This window comes from Puntigrus tetrazona, chromosome 4 (genome assembly GCF_018831695.1).
Source record: "Puntigrus tetrazona isolate hp1 chromosome 4, ASM1883169v1, whole genome shotgun sequence".
NCBI classification, from domain to species: Eukaryota; Metazoa; Chordata; class Actinopteri; order Cypriniformes; family Cyprinidae; genus Puntigrus; species Puntigrus tetrazona.
Window position 1 is genome coordinate 8949836 of NC_056702.1, and position 21459 is coordinate 8971294.

The window sequence follows — 21459 nt, forward strand, 5'->3', positions numbered from 1 at the left end:
ACTTGTGTCTGCAGAAAATGTGCTGGATTTTTTTCTCCTCCTGAAAGTTTTGTTCGTCTTCATTAGCATTCCCTCTCTTCCTCTCTTGCGCACGGCCTCTGGGTGAGCGTGATCCTGGGAGAGAGGCTGTCAGGGCCACGTGTAGCGGGGGACACCGCACTGGGTGTAAAATTTGATTAAGCGGTGGGCGAGCGTGTCCGAGCGTGGCTGTTGTGTGGACCAGCTCGCGCGGCTGTGGGTTCCCAGCGTGCCGTTTGGAGGTTAAGTGCCGCAGAAAAGACTCTCATTATCCCGAGTGAGAACTGCCCATGTGGCTGCCCGCTCGACCCCCCGCTCTCTCGCTCTCTTTCCTTCTCTCCGTGTCCCTCTCTGTCACTCCCTCGCTCATTCATCCTTCCTTCTTGAGCTGCGCTGCTGAAAGCCTCCAAAACGTTTCATTCACTCTCCCTTGACCCCCTTTCGGCCCCCCTCTCCTCCGCTGTCTTTATGTGTAATAAAAGAGCTCGTACAATAGCAGAGGAAGGGCCAGTGCAGATTCTTCAGCACCCCTGTGGACTCTGAGCCGAAGGCTGTGAGACAATCCACATGTGGAGCATGTGCAGAAGAGTTGTTCCTCATCCATCAGTCAAAACAGAGTTCACTTTAAGTCTCTCTCATTAAAGTGAGTTATGCGTGCACATATCTATGTCCTTCATTAAGACACTATTACTGTTTTGAATGCGTAGATTTACTGTCCCTTATTAAATCACTTCTGTGATCTCTTGTTTAAACTAATAATTAATTAGTTTAATATGTGTTTTGTTGCTGTCGTTTTTACTTCATTTAGATACAGAAAAAACGTAAGTAACCAAACAGTTGGCGGCAGCCATTGACTTCCGTTTTATGGGGGGGGTGCTATGGAAGTCAATAGCTACCGTCAACTTTTATCAGCTTTCTTCAAAATATGTTTTGTGCTCAAAAAATGTAAATGTCCTTAATGTAACTTTTGTTAAATAAATTGCTTGATTTTTCCCTTTCTGCGGTGTAAGAAGCCAGCCATTGACAGTATATTTAATCTTTTCAGTTTACTTTACAGTTTATGGGTTTCTTTTGTCTCCGCCACTGAATGTTCAGCATCTATATCTAAACTGGAAATCAATAAATAGCAATAAATAAATGTAAGCATTTGATGTACTAGGCCAAATTATTTAGGCTTTTTCAGGAAAAAAACAAAACAAGCTGCATACACTGACTCTGGGATGGATTTTCATTTCAGGTGCATTTAAAGCCTGTAAAACTGGTTTTATCTTCCAATGTACTGCGCCGTCATTGAGAGTAAAGCTTCAATTCAGCGCACCAATGACAATTCATTTCATTTTTCATTTAACGTTGCGGTTCAGATCATTAGAAGGGGGATTTTTTCTAAAGCAATGCTTAAATGTCACAGAGCACATCTGCCAGGGCCAAGAACTTGTGAGAACAGATCCTCTGTGTTGGACCTTCATTGCTGTTCTCAATGCTGTTGTACATTCAGACGCCTCAACTATAGACACGCGATTGTCTGTCATTAATGACTTTTGATTACACTGAACCCGAAAGTATACAGTATTTAATGGAAAAATAAGTGTCGCATTGACTGCATGTAACAGCTGGGCCTCGAGCTGAAAACACTGAAGTGGCCAGATAGGGATCGAGGGAACTTAGTCTCTCAAAGAAAAGCATATTGCTGGAGTTTTATTAAAGGGCTGCCCTTTAAAGCCAGGGAAGTTGCTTTGTTCAGTTTCTGGCTTGTGAAAATGTCTCTAAGGCATTTGCGTGATGCATATGGGGCACATCTTTAGTGCAGCTGAAGGCAGGTAATCTACAACAGAGTGCTTCTGCATGAAAGTACAAAAGACAGGCATTACTGTAACGCTCGCTGAAACATGGAAACATTAAACAAGCAATAATGAACAGTTAGATATTAAAATCACGTCTTACCTTCTGCTAGATGTGACGGTATAAAAAATGCAAGCCAGTTCCCACATGACACTAAAGGAACAGCTCACACAAAAATAAAAATTCACTGAAAGCGTACTCGGCTTTCAGTGTCTATAATAATGCTTTCTGCGGTGAAAAATACATCCTGTACTCTCACATTAAAATTCACCGACATTTTTTAAAGACTTTTTTGCTTTCACAAATCTGTGGTCTATGGAAGAGACTTGTGAAATAGTTTCTTGGTTTATAGCAGCCTCTTGTGGAGCTTGATGTCATTGCAGCTAAATACACTTTCATCGCTTGAGAGGATTACATGAAAACTATTATAGTGCAAACAAGTGAACAAAATTATGGATAATATAGGGAAGAGGGAAAATGATGATTGCTTTGTTCAGCTCATTTTCCAATCCATTTTAGCATTTTTGCATTGTTTTAAGGGACTTTTTACATGTCTACAAAATGCACTGACTCCCCTAAAACAATTAATCATTCATGCATTTTTTGTTTGCTTTAGAATTAAATTTTTATTTGACTTTTTTTTTCCTTGTCACTGCTAACTACACTATACAATACAGTTTTGTCTAGCTGAATGCCATTGTGTAGCACACTAAACTTTTAAGATACAGATTTCAACAATAGGAAAAAGTTTAATGTGTTTAATACAAACCCAATTCCAAAAAAGTTGGGACGCTGTACAAATTGTGAACTAATAAGAAATGCAATAATTTACAAATCTCATAAACTTATATTTTATTAACAATAGAATATAGAATATAGGTCGGAAAAGTTAAATGTACATATAAGGAACAGCTGGAGGACCAATTTGCAACTTATTAGATCAACTGGCAACATGATTGGGTATAAAAAGAGCCCTTCAGAGTGGCAGTGTCTCTCAGAAGTCAAGATGGGCAGAGGATCACCGATTCCCCCAATGCTGTGGAGAAAAAAATGGAGCAGAAAGGAGTTTCTCAGAGAAAAATCGCAAAGAGTTTGAAGTTATCACCATCTACAGTGCATAGTATCATCCAAAGATTCAGAGAATCTGGAACAATCTCTGTACATAAGGGTCAAGGCCGGAAACCCTGGTGGTATGGGGTTGCATGAGTGCGTGTGGCATGGGCAGCTTACACATCTGGAAAGGCACCATCAATGCTGAAAGGTATATCCAAGTTCTAGAACAACTTATGCTCCCATCCAGACGTCGTCTCTTTCAGGGAAGACCTTGCATTATCCAACATGACAACGCCAGACAACATACTGCATCGATTACAATATCTTGACTGTGTAGAAGAAGGATCCGGGTACCGAAATGTCCAGCCTGAAGTTCACCCATAAAAAAAACATTTGGTGCATCGCAACAAGGAAGATGCACCAAAGACCTAAGACAGTTGAGCAACTAGAAGCCTGTATTAGACAAGAACGGGACAATATTCCTATTCCTAAACTTGAGCAACTTGTCTCCACAGTCCCCAGACTTTTGCAGACTGTTTTAAAAGGTGGTTTTAAACATGGTCTAGTCCTAACTTTTTGTGTTGATGCCATGAAATTAAAAAAATAAAAAAAAAAAAAAATCTCTTTAAAATTATACATTTTTCTCAGTTTACACGTGTGATACGTCATCTGTGTTGTATTCAGAATAAAATATTGAAATTTGAAACTTCTGCATCATTGCATTCTGTTTTTATTCACAGTTTATACAGTGTCCCGACTTTTTTGGAATCAGGTTTGTAGAAATTCCCATTTTGCATATATGTCTGACAGACTTCGATAACTGAATGAATCATTTTGCATGTGACAGAGGTGCATGTAATGAGGAGTGTGACCGTTTCATCGGTTTTTTGCTTATTTATTATTGCAAGTTAGCTTAAATTAATAACCAATTCAAATCTAAGGTGCAGGATATTTTTTGGTTCATACTAAATAGGGTCCGTTAATATTTTTATCTTGACGTTTAAAAATTAGCATGACTTTCATTTAAAAAAAAAAAAAAAAAAAACAGTATTTTAGACACTCCTCGGGTATACCCACTGTTGGACATTATTCGTGAACCAAATAAATGAACCAATGTAATAATTGTTTTCAAGAATGTACCGTTCACGTCTTTCACGGCGCAACTTTTATTTTGGAAAATAAAAATCTACTTCCTGGTCTTCTGTGTTTGACAGTGCCGGCGAAGTGTACCCTTTCTAAAGTGCATTACGCAAAACCAATGTAGATATTGAAACGCGTACATCTAGTCACATTTAACGTGTTTGTGATAGAAAGTTTGAGAAGCTCTCGTCTCGTCCGGACTCTTGTGTTTCCAGTCCCGTGATTGGTCAGTTTCCCGTTTAATGGTCGCGTGGGGCAACGGGGAATTCATTCGGTGCAAACAAGAGAAAGTGAAGAGAAGCACACTCATGATCATTTAGGGGTGAGTTACTAGAAATACGTCTCCATGCAAATAGTGCGCTATTCGTAAATGTTGAACGTAACTCACGACGTGCTTTTGATGCTGGAGTCGTTCAGGAACATGGCATATGTGTGTAACGTTATTCCACGGCTCGCATCTATTACTGATTGAAACTCTAACATCGAGCAAAATCGTTGAAATAGAGATTGTCTGTGCGTGAAAATTGCCTTCAGCCTTAATGGGTATCGTATTGGTAAAATATACTATACTTTGAAGTAATGCATGACAAATATTTTAAATAATTAGTGATTTAATCTTATTTTCTAGTTAGAAAATATACCTGAACGTCTTCAAAACTTAAATTTTATTTGAAAAGTTAAACCGCACAAAGCAAAATTTCCAAAATTATTGTCTTTAAACTAGAATGACACTTTGCCTGTGAAGAAGAAGAAACTTTATTCAATACATAGCCTCTCAAATCTACTTTATTTATTTATTTATTTATTTATTTATTAATTACTCCCAAAGAATACTGATTTATTTTCTCCAACAGTCATCCTCATCGGTGATATTGAAGAACTGCATAAAATGGCAAACCATCTTGGTGAGTGTCTCTTATATAGCAGCAGGAGTGTATATTACAATTAAATAATATACACTCCTGCTGTTATATACAATTGGTTATTTGTGAAATAAATACAAACACGATTGTATAATCCTAAATTGAGTGTGTTTTTAAGTATATTTTAAAGTGTGCATCTGAGGGGCATGAATTATACTGTCAGGATGTTTCCTAATGCTCCCTAGAGGAGCGAGGTAGGTAAACACACTGGTGTGACTTTCATCATTACATCTCTCTGTGAAGCTCGGCTCATTAGAGATACAGAGGTGAGAGACGCAGGGAATAATACGGCCGTGGAACCTGGAATCTCAAGGGAACGCTCTTAAGGGCTTGCGTGTTTCGTAGAAAACGAGTGCATGGAAAGGCTACTCAGGCTTTTAGTTAGAGAACGAGACTCAAGAAAGTCCATGTTCTCCGCAGAAGATGCTCAAGCTGAACTGGACTCGGTGGAGGCAGAGTTGGAGATGGTGGAGCTGCAGATCTCTGAGCTGCTGGAGAAACAGACGAAGCTGAACTCCAGGAAAAACAAGCTCCTGCAGATCCTGGAGGGAGCCTGCAGCTCGGCCCAGCCCTCTGGATCCAGCAAACCTCCCAAACCATCATTCAGCAAACAGGACTTTCAACACTATGAGGAGTCAGGTATCGCTTATTCACGCTTATCATTCACAGTACGTTCGCAAAGCAGCTTTGAACCAATTGTGAAAAAGAAAAAGCTGAATGAGCAATCAATTCAGCAACGACACATTAAAAACAACGTAAAAGATAATTGCTTCAAAAGAAATGTTCAACCGTTAATAAGAAATGTTTCTTCAGCAGCAAAGCAGCATATTGGAATGATTTCTGAAGGATCATTTGACACTGAAGACTTAAGTAATGGCTAAGTGTTGTAATAATTTACAATATTAGAGATTTGTTGTATTTTTAAACGAATAAAACCTTTGTGAGCAAACACTAAGAAACTTCTTTCAAAAACATGAAATCTTCTACGGTCCAGCCACCACAGTATGTGTTGTTAAAGGTATATGTTTGTGTAACGACGTGAAATTACAGACATATAATGACTAAATCTGTGTAACGTTTATTTTTGTTGCTTTGTCGCCAGATTTCTCATGGTCTAAAGAAGTTCAGGCGAGTCTGTGTAGCGTGTTCCAGCTCTCTAAATTTCGTCCGCTGCAGCGGCCGGCCATAAATCTCAGCATGTCAGGAAAAGACCTTTTCCTGGTAATGCCCACTGGGCGAGGAAAAAGCCTGTGCTATCAACTGCCAGCCCTCTGCTCTAAGGGTACGTGCTCACAAACACGCGTTTGAACGGAGATTGAATATTGAGCGCTCTAATGCGAGCATCTGCCAATCAGGTTTTACGTTGGTCATCGCCCCATTGGTGTCTCTAATGGAGGATCAGCTGATGTATCTGAAGTCCGTTGATGTCCCGGCGGTAACTCTCAATGCCTCCAGTACAAAGGTACAGTGCGGCGCATGTACTGGACAGATCTGAGTCGCAGGTGATGCTGATGTTCATGTTTATCTGCAGGATGACTCCAAGCGGGTCTTGGCGGGGATGATCGACAAAAACAGCCCCTTCAAGTTGCTCTATGTAACCCCGGAAAAAATCGCCAAGAGCAAGCTGCTGATGTCCAAACTCGAAAAGGCCTACAACATGGGTCTGTTGGCGCGCATTGCTGTTGATGAAGTCCACTGCTGCAGTCAGTGGGGGCATGACTTCAGGCCAGGTGAGATTCTTTCAACCAAACAGAGTGAAAATTGTATCCCGTGATTGAACTTGTCATTTATTCTTTTTTTAGATTACAAGCTCCTGGGTATCCTAAAGCGACAGTTCCCCAAAGTCCCATTGGTCGGCCTGACTGCCACTGCAACCAGCAACGTGCTTAAAGATTGCCAGAAGATTCTGTGTGTTCAAGAACCCATCACTCTGACAGCACCATTTAACAGACCAAACCTTTACTATGAAGTATGTTTAGCAGTTATTTAGCTTGTATCGTTGCTAGAAAAAGTGCAGAACTAGCAAATCAGATCGGAGTAACTTGTCATCTCACTTCTACAGGTTCGTTTTAAAGACAACGAAGGCTGTACCGACCAAATTGCAAAACTGATTAGAGAAAGATATAAAAACCAATCAGGTAAATTTCACTTCACACCAAGAATACCCATTAAGATTAAATAATTGAGGGGGTTGAATGGGGATGTCCACTTCAGATATATTGATAGACACACAGAGGAGCAGTATCGGTGGACCACTTTCTGACTGACTTTTTCCAGCTGATGAACATTGAAAATCATTGACTGCCAGTCAGAATGCAATCGCCTTGAGTAGCAGAGAATGAAACCCTAATAAACCGATCATGCAGTTATTGTCCTTGAGTGAATAGGACCTTACGCTCTGTCACAGTTTATTTAGTATTCATTTAAAAAGCACTTAATCGAAATACACAATAAATGTTCTATTTGCAGGAATCGTATACGTGTTCTCCCAGAAGGATGCAGAGGTTGTGGCTACAGACCTGCAGAAGAGAAACATTCTTGCCCAGCCATACCACGCCAACATGGAGCCTTCAGACAAGTCTCTGGTGCATCAGCGGTGGTCCTCCAAGAAGATCCAGGTTGCAGCTAAAGGGCTACTGTTGTTGTTGCCTGTTTTTGTAATAGCTGTCATGTAATGTAATGTAATGGTTTTTTTTGTCTGTGTAGGTGGTTGTTGCCACTGTGGCTTTTGGGATGGGCATTGACAAGGCCGATGTGCGATTTGTTATCCATCACACCATCAGCAAATCTATCGAAAATTACTATCAGGAGAGTGGACGTGCAGGTAGGCAACAATTATCCATGCATATTTTATTTTAATTTATTTTTTTAAGGTGGTTTAAAAAAGTTATCATTTGATGCCAGACTTCTCAAATTATTTTGTCCTTCTAAACTCCACCCAGATCCATCCAGTCAACAACTGATGGATAGAACAAGCCCTACAATTTAAACAAAATTCAATATCTACTTAAAAAAACCTACACTTTAAATCATTAATTTTATTTTTCTTCCAGGACGGGATGATGGCTCAGCAGATTGTATTGTATTCTTCGGGTTTGCAGACATCTTCAGAATAAGCACAATGGTGGTGATGGAGAACACAGGGCAGCAGAAGCTACAGAATATGGTAGCATATTGCCAAAATGTGGACCGGTAAGTCAAAATATTAAAAATATGCAGTATGCACAGTTATGTTGGTTTCTGAAAGAAGTTTTTTTTTTTTTCTCTGCCTCATATACTAAGCAATAATACAAACTAAAGTAAATAATACTAATAATACTTCATGTGGCTGTTTATTATTAAGATATTAAGACTCTTGTGTATAATATAGGTGTCGCCGTGCTATGATGGCCATTCATTTCGATGAAGTATGGAATGATGATGAGTGCAACCAAATGTGTGATGTTTGTCGGCATGGCAACGGTAAGAGTCTCTCAACATATGTTTTTACAAACCAAAGTCTGCCAGTTTTTGTCAATTGGGTTAATTATTAAATGTGTCATTTAATTTATTTGTTTGTTTTCAGACTACATCACAATGGACATCACCAAACATGCTCGAGATGTTGTTACTATAGTAGAACTGGCCAGCTCTATGGATGAAAAGTTGACCCCTCTGAAAGTCTGTGATGCTTGGTTGGGAAAAGGGCCCGCTAAGCATCGCAAAACCATACAGGTCACGTCACTGTCACGCTTGGAGGTGGAGTCCATTATCATCCACCTTTTGTTGCATGGCTACTTCAGGTATTTTTAGACCCGTTTGATGGGCTTGAGAACTTTATAAACTACTGTGACTCTTAAGTTGTGTTCCTTAACTCTGTTCTCTTTCATTCATAAGTGAGGACTTTAGCTTCACTCCTTACACAACCCACTTCTACTTGAAGCTGGGCCGTAAGGCAGCTCTCCTGAAGAACGCCAGTCACTCCATCACTATGAAAATGAGGAGGAGAGTGATGTCGCACTCAACTGTAAGACAGTCAATAAATTCAGCTGAAGGTTTTCATATTTCATGTGCAAGCAGTCCTGGTTTTTTCAAAGATTCTAGATTTAATTTTTTCTAATGGTTCTAATACTTTCCTGAATTTCTTTCAATAGTGACAATTGGCCAGATTCAATAAAAATTCCTCCCCTGATTATTTTCTTTGTTGCAGTCATACAAATATTTCTCATTTGCTCAGTCTTAACTGAACAGTTCTTTAGTTCAGTGTTTTGTATCAAATTTGAGAGTGTGTGAATATATGTTGATTCTGGCCTTTGGTCTCTGTTCTGTAGTATTTGCTGATCTTCTGTGTTTTATCCTTTTATTATCTTCCAGTCTTATTGTGTTTCAGGTAGATGCCATGAGTGTTTGAGGGCCGCATAACTGTTCATCTTGTTAAATCACTTTTTAGTAACTAGTAACTAACACATTCACAAAGTCTTTGCTTGGTTTGATTTCCAACAATGCAAATTTAACACCATACTCTAAAAATAGTTTAAAATCAGTTAAATCAATCTTTTGCACACAACGAGTTACTGTTTTTACACTTTTAGTTACAATTTATTTATTTTAGACTATTCTAAGCTTCTGTGACTATAAAATTAAAAAAAAATAAAACGCTTCACAAGAAAATCAAAAATTTAATTGTGGCCTAGTTAATGCAAAACCAAACCGGTCCTTTCAGTTTAAATGGCTCACAGATTTATCACCCTCTATACAACCCCGTCCCGGCAGTCAAGGTGAAATTAGATCAGTTACGAACAGCGGCCCTCCGTGTACAACTTGCAATACATGACCTTTTCCCATCACGAGTAAAACCTTTTCTGTTGGAGGTGTCACTTCAGCTACGTGATCCCTCATTGAACATGCAGTAACCCCTTGTATCTCTTGTGTTCTAGTTTCTAGTGCCAGCCTATTCAAATGACTTTTTTTATAGTGCCCACTGATGGGTAAAGAGCTGCTGTGCCGCCCCACAGGTAAAGAAAGTGTCAGAAAGTGCTGGAGACAAAAGTAGTGCCAAGGTAGAAGGAAAGAGACCGGCTGACAATGACGACAAAAAATCAGTGGCCAAGAAAGTCAAGACCCTTCCCTAGTTCGTAAGGAGAAGAACCAAAAAGTACAGTTGATTTATTCCATCTTCACAAAACCAAAGCATGTAGACATTGCATAAGAAAATTCGTGAATTTAACGAGGGAAACATCTACCACTTTGTCTTATTTTCTTGCTTGTGCTCATGTTTATTTAGTCACCTATTATGATGTTTACTGCATTCACTTCAAACCTCATATTATTTCTTGGCTATTAAATATGCTTGGTCTATTCTGTGGTGTTTTGATTTGCATGTTGTGTTGTAGGCAAAACGAACATTTCAATTGGAACTAACTATTTTAAAGGGATAATTCACTCAAAATAAAAATTGTCATCATTTACTCACCTGTATGACCTTTTTCTGGTGAAAACAAAGATATTTTGTAGACAGTAATTGACTTACATACTGAGGAAAAAAACCAAAAACCAATGGTTGCTGCTACTGTTTGGTTACCAGCATTCTTCAAATGTATCTTTGTGTTCAACAGAAGAAAGTAAGTCATACAGGAACAAGTGGAGGATGAGTATATAATGACAGAATTTTCATTTTTGTGTGAACTGTCTCTTTAATTCTTTTGTATGTGTCATTAATCCCCTCTCTGTAGCTGTGCAGTTCTCTTAAAGACAGCTATGCTAGTATATAAAATTGTAATTTCTTCTTCTCTTCCCTAAGGGTGAGGCACAAGAGCAAGTTGAGACAGCCTTGCTTGATGTGTCCAACGCGGCCATTCAGAGGCATAACAAAACTAAAATCTATAAGAATCACCAAAACATGGAGAAGAGACTTGCTCAAAACCACATTGAAAGTCTTGCTTCGGAAGCAAGCGAGTATGTAAAGCCAGCCTCAGTGTTTGAGGTTGATGTTGAGGTCAATATTGTAGAAGAACAGAGTTGTGAAAGTGAAGAAGAGAAAGGTCTTTTAAACTCCCCCGAACAGCAATCTTCACCGAAAAGGAGGCAAAACGCTGACCAGGCGAAGGCGGCTCTGGTTAGCGCTCCTTCTGAGCTCTCTATCATTTCTGCAGCTGCTGTGGAGGAGCTACACCACCTGCGCAGTTACTACAGCAAACAGTTAAGACGGATCAACTACATTTCCCATGAGCACTTGCAAAGCTCCCAGCCTGGGATGCTGACATGTATGAGAGAGCCATTCAAAAGTCTCCATTTCCCATCGAGGACAACCATAGCCAGAGGTGCAAGGAATTTATGGACTCGTGTTAGTATGAGGAGGAAACTCATACAGTGAATTATTTTGACTTTCTGTCTTCTTTTGTGCAAACTTGATTTTTATTTTTTTTTCTTTTTTATATATATATATATATATATATATATATATATATATATATATATATATATATATATATATATATATATATATATATATATATAATCTCATTTGAAGATGTAAATAATCTTTTCAGAAAATAAACTATGGGCAATTTTGAAAAAGACAAAACCCCCACTACTAATCATGTAAAGTCATTGTAGATAGACTAACAGCTGATTGTGACTGCTATGATGATAATTAAAAGGTGAAAAATTACAATTTTACCCTCATAAATCACATTTTTCAAAGAATCATGATTGGTTGTGAGAATTAATTTAATTAAACATGATTTCTTAGGATTTTAGAAAAATGATCTTTAAAGACCGGTACCTTTTTGTAAAAATAGTAATACATGTTAATAGTTTATATTTTCATTAGTTTTAGTATGTTTATTGGTAATCACTTAGTACAAAGTACAAATAGTACACTTATATTGCAAATTATTAATTGTCTATTATTTTTGACACAGTGTATTCAATTTCTTATGCACAACTGACTAAAAGAATATCAGTGACAGGGAAAATGTAGAAAATATTTATATAAACGTATATGACCTGTCTTTTTGTTACTTATTTTTATCAGCAATGCATAATAATAATGAGACCCTCAATGGCAGTTATGCCACTAGATGTCTAATACAGTGAAAGATGTTTTGAACTGCCATTTACTCCAGTTGCTGTGAATAAATGTTGATGAAATTTTCAAACATGCACTACTGTTCAGGTTTGGGATTGGTAAAACTTCCAGTGTTTCGGAAAGAAGCCAAAGCTTATTTTGGTAACATTTTAGGGAACACTTATTCACTATTAACTATGACCTTTCCCTTAATACATTCCTAATTTGCTCTCGATAAATAGTAAGGTAGCTGTTAAGTTTAGGTATTAGGGATGATTGGGGATGTAGAATAAGGTATTAATATGTATTTAATTGGGGCTAATACGTGGCTAATATTTTAGTAACATGCATGCTAATGAGCGACTAGTTAAGAGACCCTAAAATAACGTGTTACCGGTACTATGTATTTAAAAAACCAATAAAACTAGTAATAGTGTGAAATATAAGAATTTAAAATAACCATTTTGATTTTAACATGTAATTTTTTTTGAGTGTCACGTGATTTTTTTTTTTAAAAACGGCGTATTATCAAAACCGCTGTGCTGCTTATTTTATTGTTGTTATTATTATAATTTTTCCCCCAAGAAAAACGTGCTAGATTTATTCAGGATTCTCCGGTAAATAGAGAGTTCAAAAGTGCAACGTTTATTTGAAATATAAATTGCATTCGTTTATTTACTTATTTTACTGATTCATTCGAACGGGTAGGGCTACGCGCGTTCACGGCCGTCTGGGCTTTTATTTTGAAACGAATCCCGGTCACGTGCTTTTGTTTGTACTGGACGCGAAATGCAGCCGAAATATGATTAGTCTCAACTGCGGTTGAATACGTTTTAATCGTTAGTCTTGTGGCGCGCAGAGCCGAGGGGTCATGCGCTCGGTCAGTTACGTGCAGCGCGTGAGTTTGGACTTCACAGGAACTATCTTTCCTCACGCCATCTGTCTTGGAGATGCAGATAACGACTCCGTAAGTTATACCGAGCGTGTGTGACAGATGCGACGTTATCACTATAATCACCAGGTGCACGTCGACCAACTAACTAACTAGCTGTCAGTGTCTATTACATTAGTCTAAATGTCTGTGCATGAAGTTAACGATTTGTGTGTGTTTGTTTTTGCTGCAGTTGAATGAGCTGGTGGTGGGAGACAGCAGTGGCAAGCTGTACGTTTATAAAAGTGATGACTGTAAGCCCTGGGTCACGCGGACATGTGTGGGCATGGTGAGGAGCACCACCTTACAGTCGGGAATTATGTCACGATGAACGTGTTTGAGTTTAAAAAATTAAGGATGCTCTTTCTGTTTCCTAGTTAACATGCGTAGGAGTGGGGGATGTGTGCAACAAAGGAAGGGTATGATTCTCTTTCTCGCTCTTTTTACCTTTACAAAAAAAAAGCACCATTGATGGGCTTTAGATGCTAAAACCATGGTCTCGATCAGTGAATATTGCATTAATACTGGGAGAAGCGTAGTTGTGCATAGTTAGTTTTGTTAGTACACTCGGTTTTGTTTATTACTTTCCTTGTGAATCACTTTTTCAGTTATTTTATTTTTTATTTTTATGGTGTGCAAATGTTTCAGTACTGAATCTATGCACCTAATAGATATGATACAATAATAATCATCATCACCAGCGTCCGTATGTGTTACATAGGTTTTTATTGTTATTATTAATATTAATGTGTGGAATTATTGATTGGATATAATATATACAATCTATATGTATACAATATATTGCTATATATAATATATATATATAATATGGATGTATATATTTTTGTTTACAGACAAATATTTATACAATATATAAAATATATATATATATATATATATATATATATATATATATATATATATATTTATTATATATATATATATATATATATATATATATATATATATATATATATACTTTATATAAATTTATTTATATATATATATTAATATTTTAATATTTTTAAATAATGCATTGCTTATTGTTTTGCATAATTTGGTAATTATAACTCTGAATTATACATTTTATGTATATATTTATTATGTTTACATTTCTTTATTATTATTAATTTATATTTATTTATTTGTTCATTCATTTATTTCCCTTTTTTGGCTTGACTCTCTACATTTAGAAAAAGCCACGGTACATTTTTAAGTGGTATGTGTGTAACCTGCCTTTCTCTGTGGCAGAACATCGTCGTGGCTGTGGGAGCGGAGGGCTGGTTTCATCTGTTTGATATCAGCGCGGCTGCAGCCAAGTCGGACTCCTCGAGTCAGCAGGACGGTTCGATCGGGGACGAGCAGAAGCCCACTTACACCCAGCACATCCCCGCTAACACCAAAGTGATGCTCATCAGTGATATCGGTGAGGAGTTTGAGTATGACATGCTGAAAAAGTTCTGAACCTTTTTTTTAATTTGCACAAATATTGAAGATTGTACGCACTTATAAGACGGAGACGGGCGCTGTGAGCTTGTGGTTGGCTACACGGACCGGGTGGTGCGGGCCTTCAGATGGGAGGAACCCTCCGATGCATCGGATTTGAGCTCCGGTCAGCTGGTCTTGCTGAAGAAATGGCTTCTGGAGGGTCAGGTACCGATCTAGATGCACCAAACACAATGCCAACACGAAGTCGAACCACTGCAGCCTTTTTGTGCGCTTTGACCAGGTCGACAGCCTCTCGGTTAACCCCAGTCCGGAAGGTCTGCCTGAACTAATGGTGTCTCAGCCCGGCTGTGGCTACGCCATCCTCACGTGTTCTTGGACACAAGAGGGCGCTGCGGGGCCTGGGGAAGATCACGCAGCAACTCCTAGCAGGTGAGAAAACCACAATGAGGATTGATGTTATAGCAGTGCTGAATAATTCAGAGCGGAACTGGCTTTTGGAATAACTCGGCTTTGTGTTTGCGTGTGAACAGGGAGGGCTCTTCCAGAGACGTCGTCCTGCATCTTACCACGGGACGCATCCATAACAAGAACGTGTCCACTCATTTGATAGGCAGCATTCGCAGAGGTACTGAGAAAACCTACTGTCTGAGTGAAGAAAGTATGCACATTAAATAACAAGAATCACTTAGTAGTAGGTCAGATTTTTTTTTACTTGCTTTTCTAACAATAACCACAAAAATAAGACTCTCACTTAATCAGTTTCGTTTTACCAGTCATTGTTTGGTGTGTGATAGTTTATGCTAATTTAACGATTAAAATATCAATTTTTTCATAATGTTGTGGTATTTCATATTCCATTTACTGGAATATGAAAGAATTAGAATTTTATTAATAGCCTTATTTATCACTTATTGGCATTAAAATAATTAAAAACTTCCTAAAATATTGTATATATACATTTTTACATGTATTTATTTATTTCCATAAAATTATTTTAACAAAGACGGTGTGTTATTATTTTATTTAATTTACAGCTGTGAAATAGATGTATGTGTGTGTGTGTGTCTGTATTTAAGAAATGTATGTAATATAATTGTATATAATATAAACACCATACACAGACTTTTATTTTGGATGCAATTAATCATGATTAATTGTTTTTACACCCCCAATTTAATTATATTGAATTATTTTATATATAATTATTATGTACAATTATATAGCTGACTAAATAATCAAATAAATCAATTATATAATTATTTTATTTGCATTTTAATAAAATGTAAAAATTAGGAAATTGTGTATGTAATGTATTTAAGATGTATTGTATTTTATTTTAATATTGATCTATCACAAATCGTTCTCACGGTTAAAACAAACCTCATGAAAGCTCCTGTTTTTGTTTTCTGTAGGTTCTAAGGATGATTCGTCTAAAGGTGGCTTGTTTGCTCTCTGTACTCTGGACGGTGAGTCCAGATATTAGTCCAACACCTCATGTCAAAGGTTATTTGGTGTGTGGAGAACATGAGCCCAGTGTGACAGACCAAAGCACACGCTGTGTTTTTCCACACAGGAGTGTTTTGTCACTCTGGGCTCAGGTGCGAATAAAGATTAGCTCTTCACTCTAAAAAGGTGTAGACTTGTTCTTCGCGTCTTTCTCCATGTCCACTCAGTTACACAAGCATCAATTAAACCATACAGTTTTTTTTGTTTTGTTTGGACAGCAGTAGATTGATGTTATTGATCGGTTAGCTGTTGTTCATTAGCATTTTTTTTTTTTTCATTGAACGGTGGTGTTTCAGGAACGCTGAAGCTCATGGACAGCTCTGAGAGGCTCTTGTGGTCCGTGCAGGTGGATCACCAGCTTTTTGCCCTCCAGAAGCTGGATGTCACCGTAAGTGTGAGGACGGTGCCAAAAAGTCAGTGTTAAATATGCTTTTCTATGCACGCGTTTCGAAAAAGCTGCTCTGCCTGATAGGATTTCTGTGCGTTTGCTCAGGGTGACGGGAGAGAGGAAGTGGTGGCCTGTGCCTGGGACGGCCAGACGTACATCATCGATCACGCACGTGTGGTGGTCCGTTTCCAGTTTGATGAAAACGTGAACGCATTCTGCGCCGGTGAGCTTCCCTAGCAGTCAGCGCTTAGAGATCGTACTCACCTTTGAAATATATTCATTTATTTAAAAAAGTTTTTTTAAATGCTTTTATTTACTGCAATTTGGTCAAATAATTGCAAGAGACCTTTTTCAAAAAAAAATTAAAAATGGTATTAATTCAAAATTAACAATCATAAAAATGTATTTATGTGTGCTTGCGTGAATGTGGGCACTTAAATGCAAGAAATATATTTCTATAAAACCTTTTTTTTTTTAAATTAGTTAAAATGCTTCGAATTTACTGCAATTTGGTCAAATAATTGCAAGAGACCTTTTTCAAAAAATATAAAAAAAAATTTATTAATTCAAAATTAACAATCATAAAAATGTATTTATTTGTACTTGCGTGAATGTGGGCACTTAAATGCAAGAAATATATTTCTATAAAACGTTTTTGTTTTTTTTTAATTGTTAAAATGCTTCAAATTTACTGCAATTTGGTCAAATAACTGCAAGAGACCTTTTTCAAAAAATATAAAAAAAAATGTATTAATTCAAAATTAAAAATCAAAAAAATGTATTTATGTGTGCTTGCGTGAATGTGGGCACTCAAATGCAATGAATATATTTCTATAAAACCTTTTTCCCTTTTAAAAGTTTCTGTAAAAACATAATGCATAATGTGAGTGGGGCTTAAAACGAAGAACAGAAAGAATATTATTCATGTTAATAAAGAACCGGCAGGGTGGGAAATATCACTTTATTTCTGTACCTCTCGGTTTCACTTCTGCTTGCGCCTTCCTGTTCTTTTTATCACCTTTTTCCACTCTTTCTCTCATCAGTGCGGTGTGCTAACAGTGTTGCATTAAGAGGATTAAATTGATAAAGAGATGTGTTGCGCACAAAAGCATCATGACTTGCATTCAGGTTGACATTGAAAGGCATTGACTCATGTACAACAAAGCCGCACGCGGTGCGTCTGGTGTTTATCGGCGCATACACCTGTGTCTTCATTGTCGTCTCGTGAAAATGCAGAAAGCGAACGTGGAGGCAGTGTGCGCTCATTAAAATTCAGCCCCGGTCTCCGTAAGTCTGCTGTATGATGGGAATGTCGAGGAGAGGTGCTGTGCTTTTCACGCGAGGTCTCTCCGGAGAAAAAACATATTCTAATGCTAAAGAGATCAGACGCCGTGCGAAACGTTTCGTGGCCTGGTCCGTGCAAACCCTAGTGAATTCCTGAATGCTGATTCCCCTTTAGAAGTGTAAACAAAAACGCAGAGGTGCGGTTTGATTGAATAAGCATTCGTTGGAGCTTGTCAGCTTGAAATGTGTTGATCGATGTTCTTATCTCGGCTAGTATAGTAAACTGAGCTTTTGCATAAATTTACATATTTGATACTGTGTTTTCCGGTTTAAACATTAAGCAACAGGTGTTAACTCCAATAGCCCTCAGTGTGTACCACATGATCACGGTCATGTTATATTGAGATTTTTAAATCACGAAACTGATGCTTTTACATTTATATGCAGACAATAAAGAAAAAGGATGCTTTTGTTGTATTTAAGTTTACATGGAATAAACAAATGTTTTAATAATTGTTACTATATTGTCTGTTTTAGCATTGATTAAATACTTTATGGACAAGTTACAATCCAAGACCGGAGATATCTCTATTATAAAATCAATTATATTGAAATGCATAGTTTATTTGCTATTGTTGTCTTAATCCTTATTATGGTACTTTAGTGATTTATTTAACGTTAATATAAATGATTGTAATGTAATTTAATATAATTATCTAAATACAATTTAATTAATATTATTTACAATACAAATATTATATTAAAAATAGTAAATATGCTATTATATTATATTATATATTCATTTATATGTATAAAATCTGTTATTTAAAAACTTATTTTAATATTTTGGCATAAAATAGGGCTTATTTACTAACAGCTATTGCATGCAGTTAAAAAAATAGCAATGAAGTGGACATGAATATTTGGACATGATTATTTTTGCAAGCGTATAAATAAATCAGTGTGATATAGTGAGGTTTGTAGTAGTCAGTGTGCTGATATTTGCATTACTGAACACCCAAAAAGGTTTGTCTCGACCGATTTTACCCTCAACATGAATCAACAGTTGCACAGTTGGTCTTGGTAGATTGCGTTAGTCATTATGGAAACAATCTGGCTGCATCTGTTCTTTAATGTACAGATTGTCAGCTGATCACCTGTAGAACTATCCACTCCCATTGCCACTTTTATGGGGTTTTGACTCCATCATTTATTGTCATATGTCGTCTTTATCATGCTTTTATTTTCTCCGTTAGGCCAGTATGCATGTAAAGACGGGAGGAACAGCCCCTGCCTGGTCTACGTGAGCTTTAACCATAAGATCTACGTGTACTGGAGGGTGGAGCTGGAGAGGATGGAGCCCACCAACCTGCTGAGTGTGCTGGAAGAGAGACCCGAGTATCCAGACCTGCTTCACAGACTGGGAGTGGGTGAGTGGACGTCTGTCCGTGTGTGTGATCGTTTGCGGAGCTCAGCGTTGCTCACAATCGCCATCTGGGGGAACCGGGGAAAGAGAAGGCACGTATAAGCGAAATCAAGTTTCAGAATACATCTATAACTGTAAGCACACATCCACGAAGCGCACGCCAATCCATTGTGATGAAACACTCGCATTTTAGCGTTGAAACTATGACCGATTACGGTTAAGACCGATAGCATTACGAATCAATGCTCATTTAGCTTTGAACACTAATCTAGAACTGTACTGAGTAAAATGACATGCTGGCATACAGAAAGATCTCCGGGATAAAAATAGCCCTGCGCCGATGCCGTTCTTCTGAAAGCGTTTTAAGGGGCTTAAGAGACTCTTGAACTCGCGTTCTTGTGCCGTATCATTTCAATTTCTTGTCACGCCGCACGATTTGTCAAAACGTTTGACTGGGCCGAAAGGGGGGTTCGGGTCACTCCGCTCACTCAGACTGCTGCCACATGCGCAGTTGTTAATGAAAAGCCAGCTTGACTTCCTGGGGCCGCCGTTAATTATTCATCTTCTGGGTCTGATGTGCTCCCACAACGTGATTTTCAAAGCGTGATTAGCTTACCGTGCCACGGGACGCAGCCTCTCTGAACGCCTGCAGGTGAGAGGCATCACCGGAGATGGAGAGAGAGAGCTGGTAGACGAATTTGTGCTGATGAACTGTGGGTGTGGATTCATGCCAAAGAGGCACGGAAGGTCAATGAGTTTACTAATAAATGGGTGATATGTTAGGTTTTTAGTGCTGTCAAGTGATTATGCACACGCATATTATTTTTACATATGTGTGTGTGTGTGTGTATACACACGTACATGCATGCATGCATATGTTTCAGGAAAATATGTTAAATATATTTATTTGTCACAAATTGTTTTCAAAATATATACTATGTTTGTATACCTATACATAATAAATATACAACCATATATTGTGCAAACTTTTATTTTAGATGCGATCAATCTATGACAGCACTAATTATATTATATTATATTACATTAGGTTACATTATACTTACAGTCAATCAAGCAGATGTGTTTTTCTGTTCAAGACGGCTTTTAATTCTAGGTTAATCACTGGCTTTTTGATTTCCAGAGGGAACGCTTAAAAACTAGGGGCTCATCAAATATTAAGTTGTAGCAAATCAGAGAGTTTGTTTTAGTTGAATTTTTTTTCTGAATCTGTAAAAGAACTATTTTATGTAAATGTACCCGAAGGGATATTTTAAAAAGCGTTAGAAAGCATGAACTAGTATTAAGGCTTTTTGGAGCTCTGGCGAATGTTTCTCGTGGCATTTCTAAAATATCTCAGATGAGTCTAAAATGGATTCTGACAACAAAAAATGGATTCTGTTTGTGCCCACTTTTTGAATTTATAATTAATTTATGCAGCACTTTCAGCACGTTTCTATTCATAATGCGCACACATGCTGGTTTGAAATATGCTTTGGTTGGTTTCTACACCATTTTCAGTGTTTTGCCTCCTGCAGGAAGGCTGAGAATCATCGCCAAATGAGCATTAAAAAAAAAGCAAACTTGTGCGCATGTGTTTGTGCACATTACAGATATCAGTGACACGGTAGCGGTTCGGAAACTCATCGGAGACGTGCTCTACAGGAACATAGCGAAAGACGACGCAGAATGAATCACGACTCTTGCACACTCTTTCATTTCTGTAAATAGACGTGTAATAAAAGCACATCATGATATTTCCTCTGTGTCTATGTCTGTCATTTGCTAATACTGCTTTTCAGTTTGTTTGTTTATTTGTCACTGTTTCCTTTCTGATCACTGTGAGCAGGTTTGATCAGGAGCAGTCTGTTTTCATAATTGTTCACAAAATAATCCTATTAATAATCCAAAAATCCTATTATAAATATAGAATATTTGAATATATTGATTTAAAATTATAAATATAATTGAGCTGTTAATAATTATTAAAAATATATATTTTTAAATAAATTAACTATATATATATATATATATATATATATATATATATATATATATATATATATATATATATATATATGCATATTATAAGTTTTAACTTTTTAACTTGTACGTTGATATTCTGACGTAAGCTACTCTTCAATCTTTCACTACCCAGAGTCTAACATTAGCTCTTTATTTTTAGGTTCCACCCTGTTAACCTTCTTGTCATTTTGTAAATAATTAATAAAGTCTAAATGTCTGAGCTTGACCAGGCTCTTTCTGAAAGTCTGGTGAAGTCTTTTATAGGAATGCTCCTGACGGAGAAGTGTGTACAGAGTTCAAAAGGTACTGTGTAATAGAAAAGATCTGTATAGCCTTAGAAATATCGATCGTTCCTGAGCGACGTGCAACTCCAGGTGATGAGCAATATCCAGGATTCGAGCTGTAGACTTATGCTTTCCAGGGACAGACTGA

General features: G+C 37.5%; 2 protein-coding genes across 7 annotated transcripts; both read left to right on the forward strand.

The window, feature by feature from the left end:
• The first annotated feature begins 4111 nt into the window (after window positions 1–4111).
• On the forward strand, window positions 4112–11398 carry recql (RecQ helicase-like). 4 transcript variants are annotated; one of them, XM_043237980.1, is made up of 16 exons: window positions 4112–4372; window positions 4905–4955; window positions 5394–5612; window positions 6076–6255; window positions 6329–6435; window positions 6505–6703; window positions 6776–6942; window positions 7036–7111; window positions 7443–7591; window positions 7680–7797; window positions 8027–8165; window positions 8344–8435; window positions 8539–8755; window positions 8850–8979; window positions 9968–10107; window positions 10753–10820. In XM_043237980.1, exons 2-15 carry the CDS (start codon window positions 4940–4942, stop codon window positions 10082–10084), a joined length of 1926 nt encoding a protein of 641 aa, XP_043093915.1. In that variant the 5' UTR covers window positions 4112–4372; window positions 4905–4939; the 3' UTR covers window positions 10085–10107; window positions 10753–10820. The 4 variants fall into 4 exon arrangements, with proteins under 4 accessions (XP_043093915.1, XP_043093911.1, XP_043093913.1 ...); XM_043237976.1 differs by lacking the exon at window positions 9968–10107 and having other exon boundaries at window positions 10753–11398; XM_043237978.1 differs by lacking the exon at window positions 9968–10107 and having other exon boundaries at window positions 5397–5612; window positions 10753–11398.
• A 1372-nt stretch (window positions 11399–12770) lies between these two features.
• itfg2 (integrin alpha FG-GAP repeat containing 2) lies at window positions 12771–20759 on the forward strand. 3 transcript variants are annotated; one of them, XM_043236013.1, is made up of 12 exons: window positions 12772–12988; window positions 13146–13241; window positions 13330–13371; window positions 14204–14378; window positions 14466–14605; window positions 14682–14830; window positions 14932–15026; window positions 15814–15867; window positions 16204–16295; window positions 16401–16518; window positions 18836–19009; window positions 20616–20759. In XM_043236013.1, the coding sequence occupies exons 1-12, from the start codon at window positions 12893–12895 to the stop codon at window positions 20693–20695; spliced, it is 1311 nt and encodes a 436-aa protein (XP_043091948.1). In that variant the 5' UTR covers window positions 12772–12892; the 3' UTR covers window positions 20696–20759. The 3 variants fall into 3 exon arrangements, with proteins under 3 accessions (XP_043091947.1, XP_043091948.1, XP_043091949.1); XM_043236012.1 differs by lacking the exon at window positions 20616–20759 and having other exon boundaries at window positions 12771–12988; window positions 18836–19901; XM_043236014.1 differs by lacking the exon at window positions 20616–20759 and having other exon boundaries at window positions 12901–13042; window positions 18836–19902.
• Window positions 20760–21459: the final 700 nt, after the last annotated feature.

Excerpts from the sequence above, each read along its gene's own strand:
- recql (XM_043237976.1), top strand. Across the intron at positions 8,756-8,849 it reads TTGTTGCATGGCTACTTCAG|TGAGGACTTTAGCTTCACTC; the intron begins GTATTTTTAGAC and ends TTCATTCATAAG. Across the intron at positions 8,980-10,752 it reads GAGTGATGTCGCACTCAACT|GGTGAGGCACAAGAGCAAGT; the intron begins GTAAGACAGTCA and ends CTCTTCCCTAAG.
- itfg2 (XM_043236012.1), top strand. The coding sequence starts at position 12,893 with ATGCGCTCGGTCAGTTACGTGCAGCGCGTGAGTTTGGACTTCACAGGA. Across the intron at positions 14,379-14,465 it reads GATGCTCATCAGTGATATCG|ACGGAGACGGGCGCTGTGAG; the intron begins GTGAGGAGTTTG and ends CGCACTTATAAG. Across the intron at positions 15,868-16,203 it reads TGCTCTCTGTACTCTGGACG|GAACGCTGAAGCTCATGGAC; the intron begins GTGAGTCCAGAT and ends GTGGTGTTTCAG.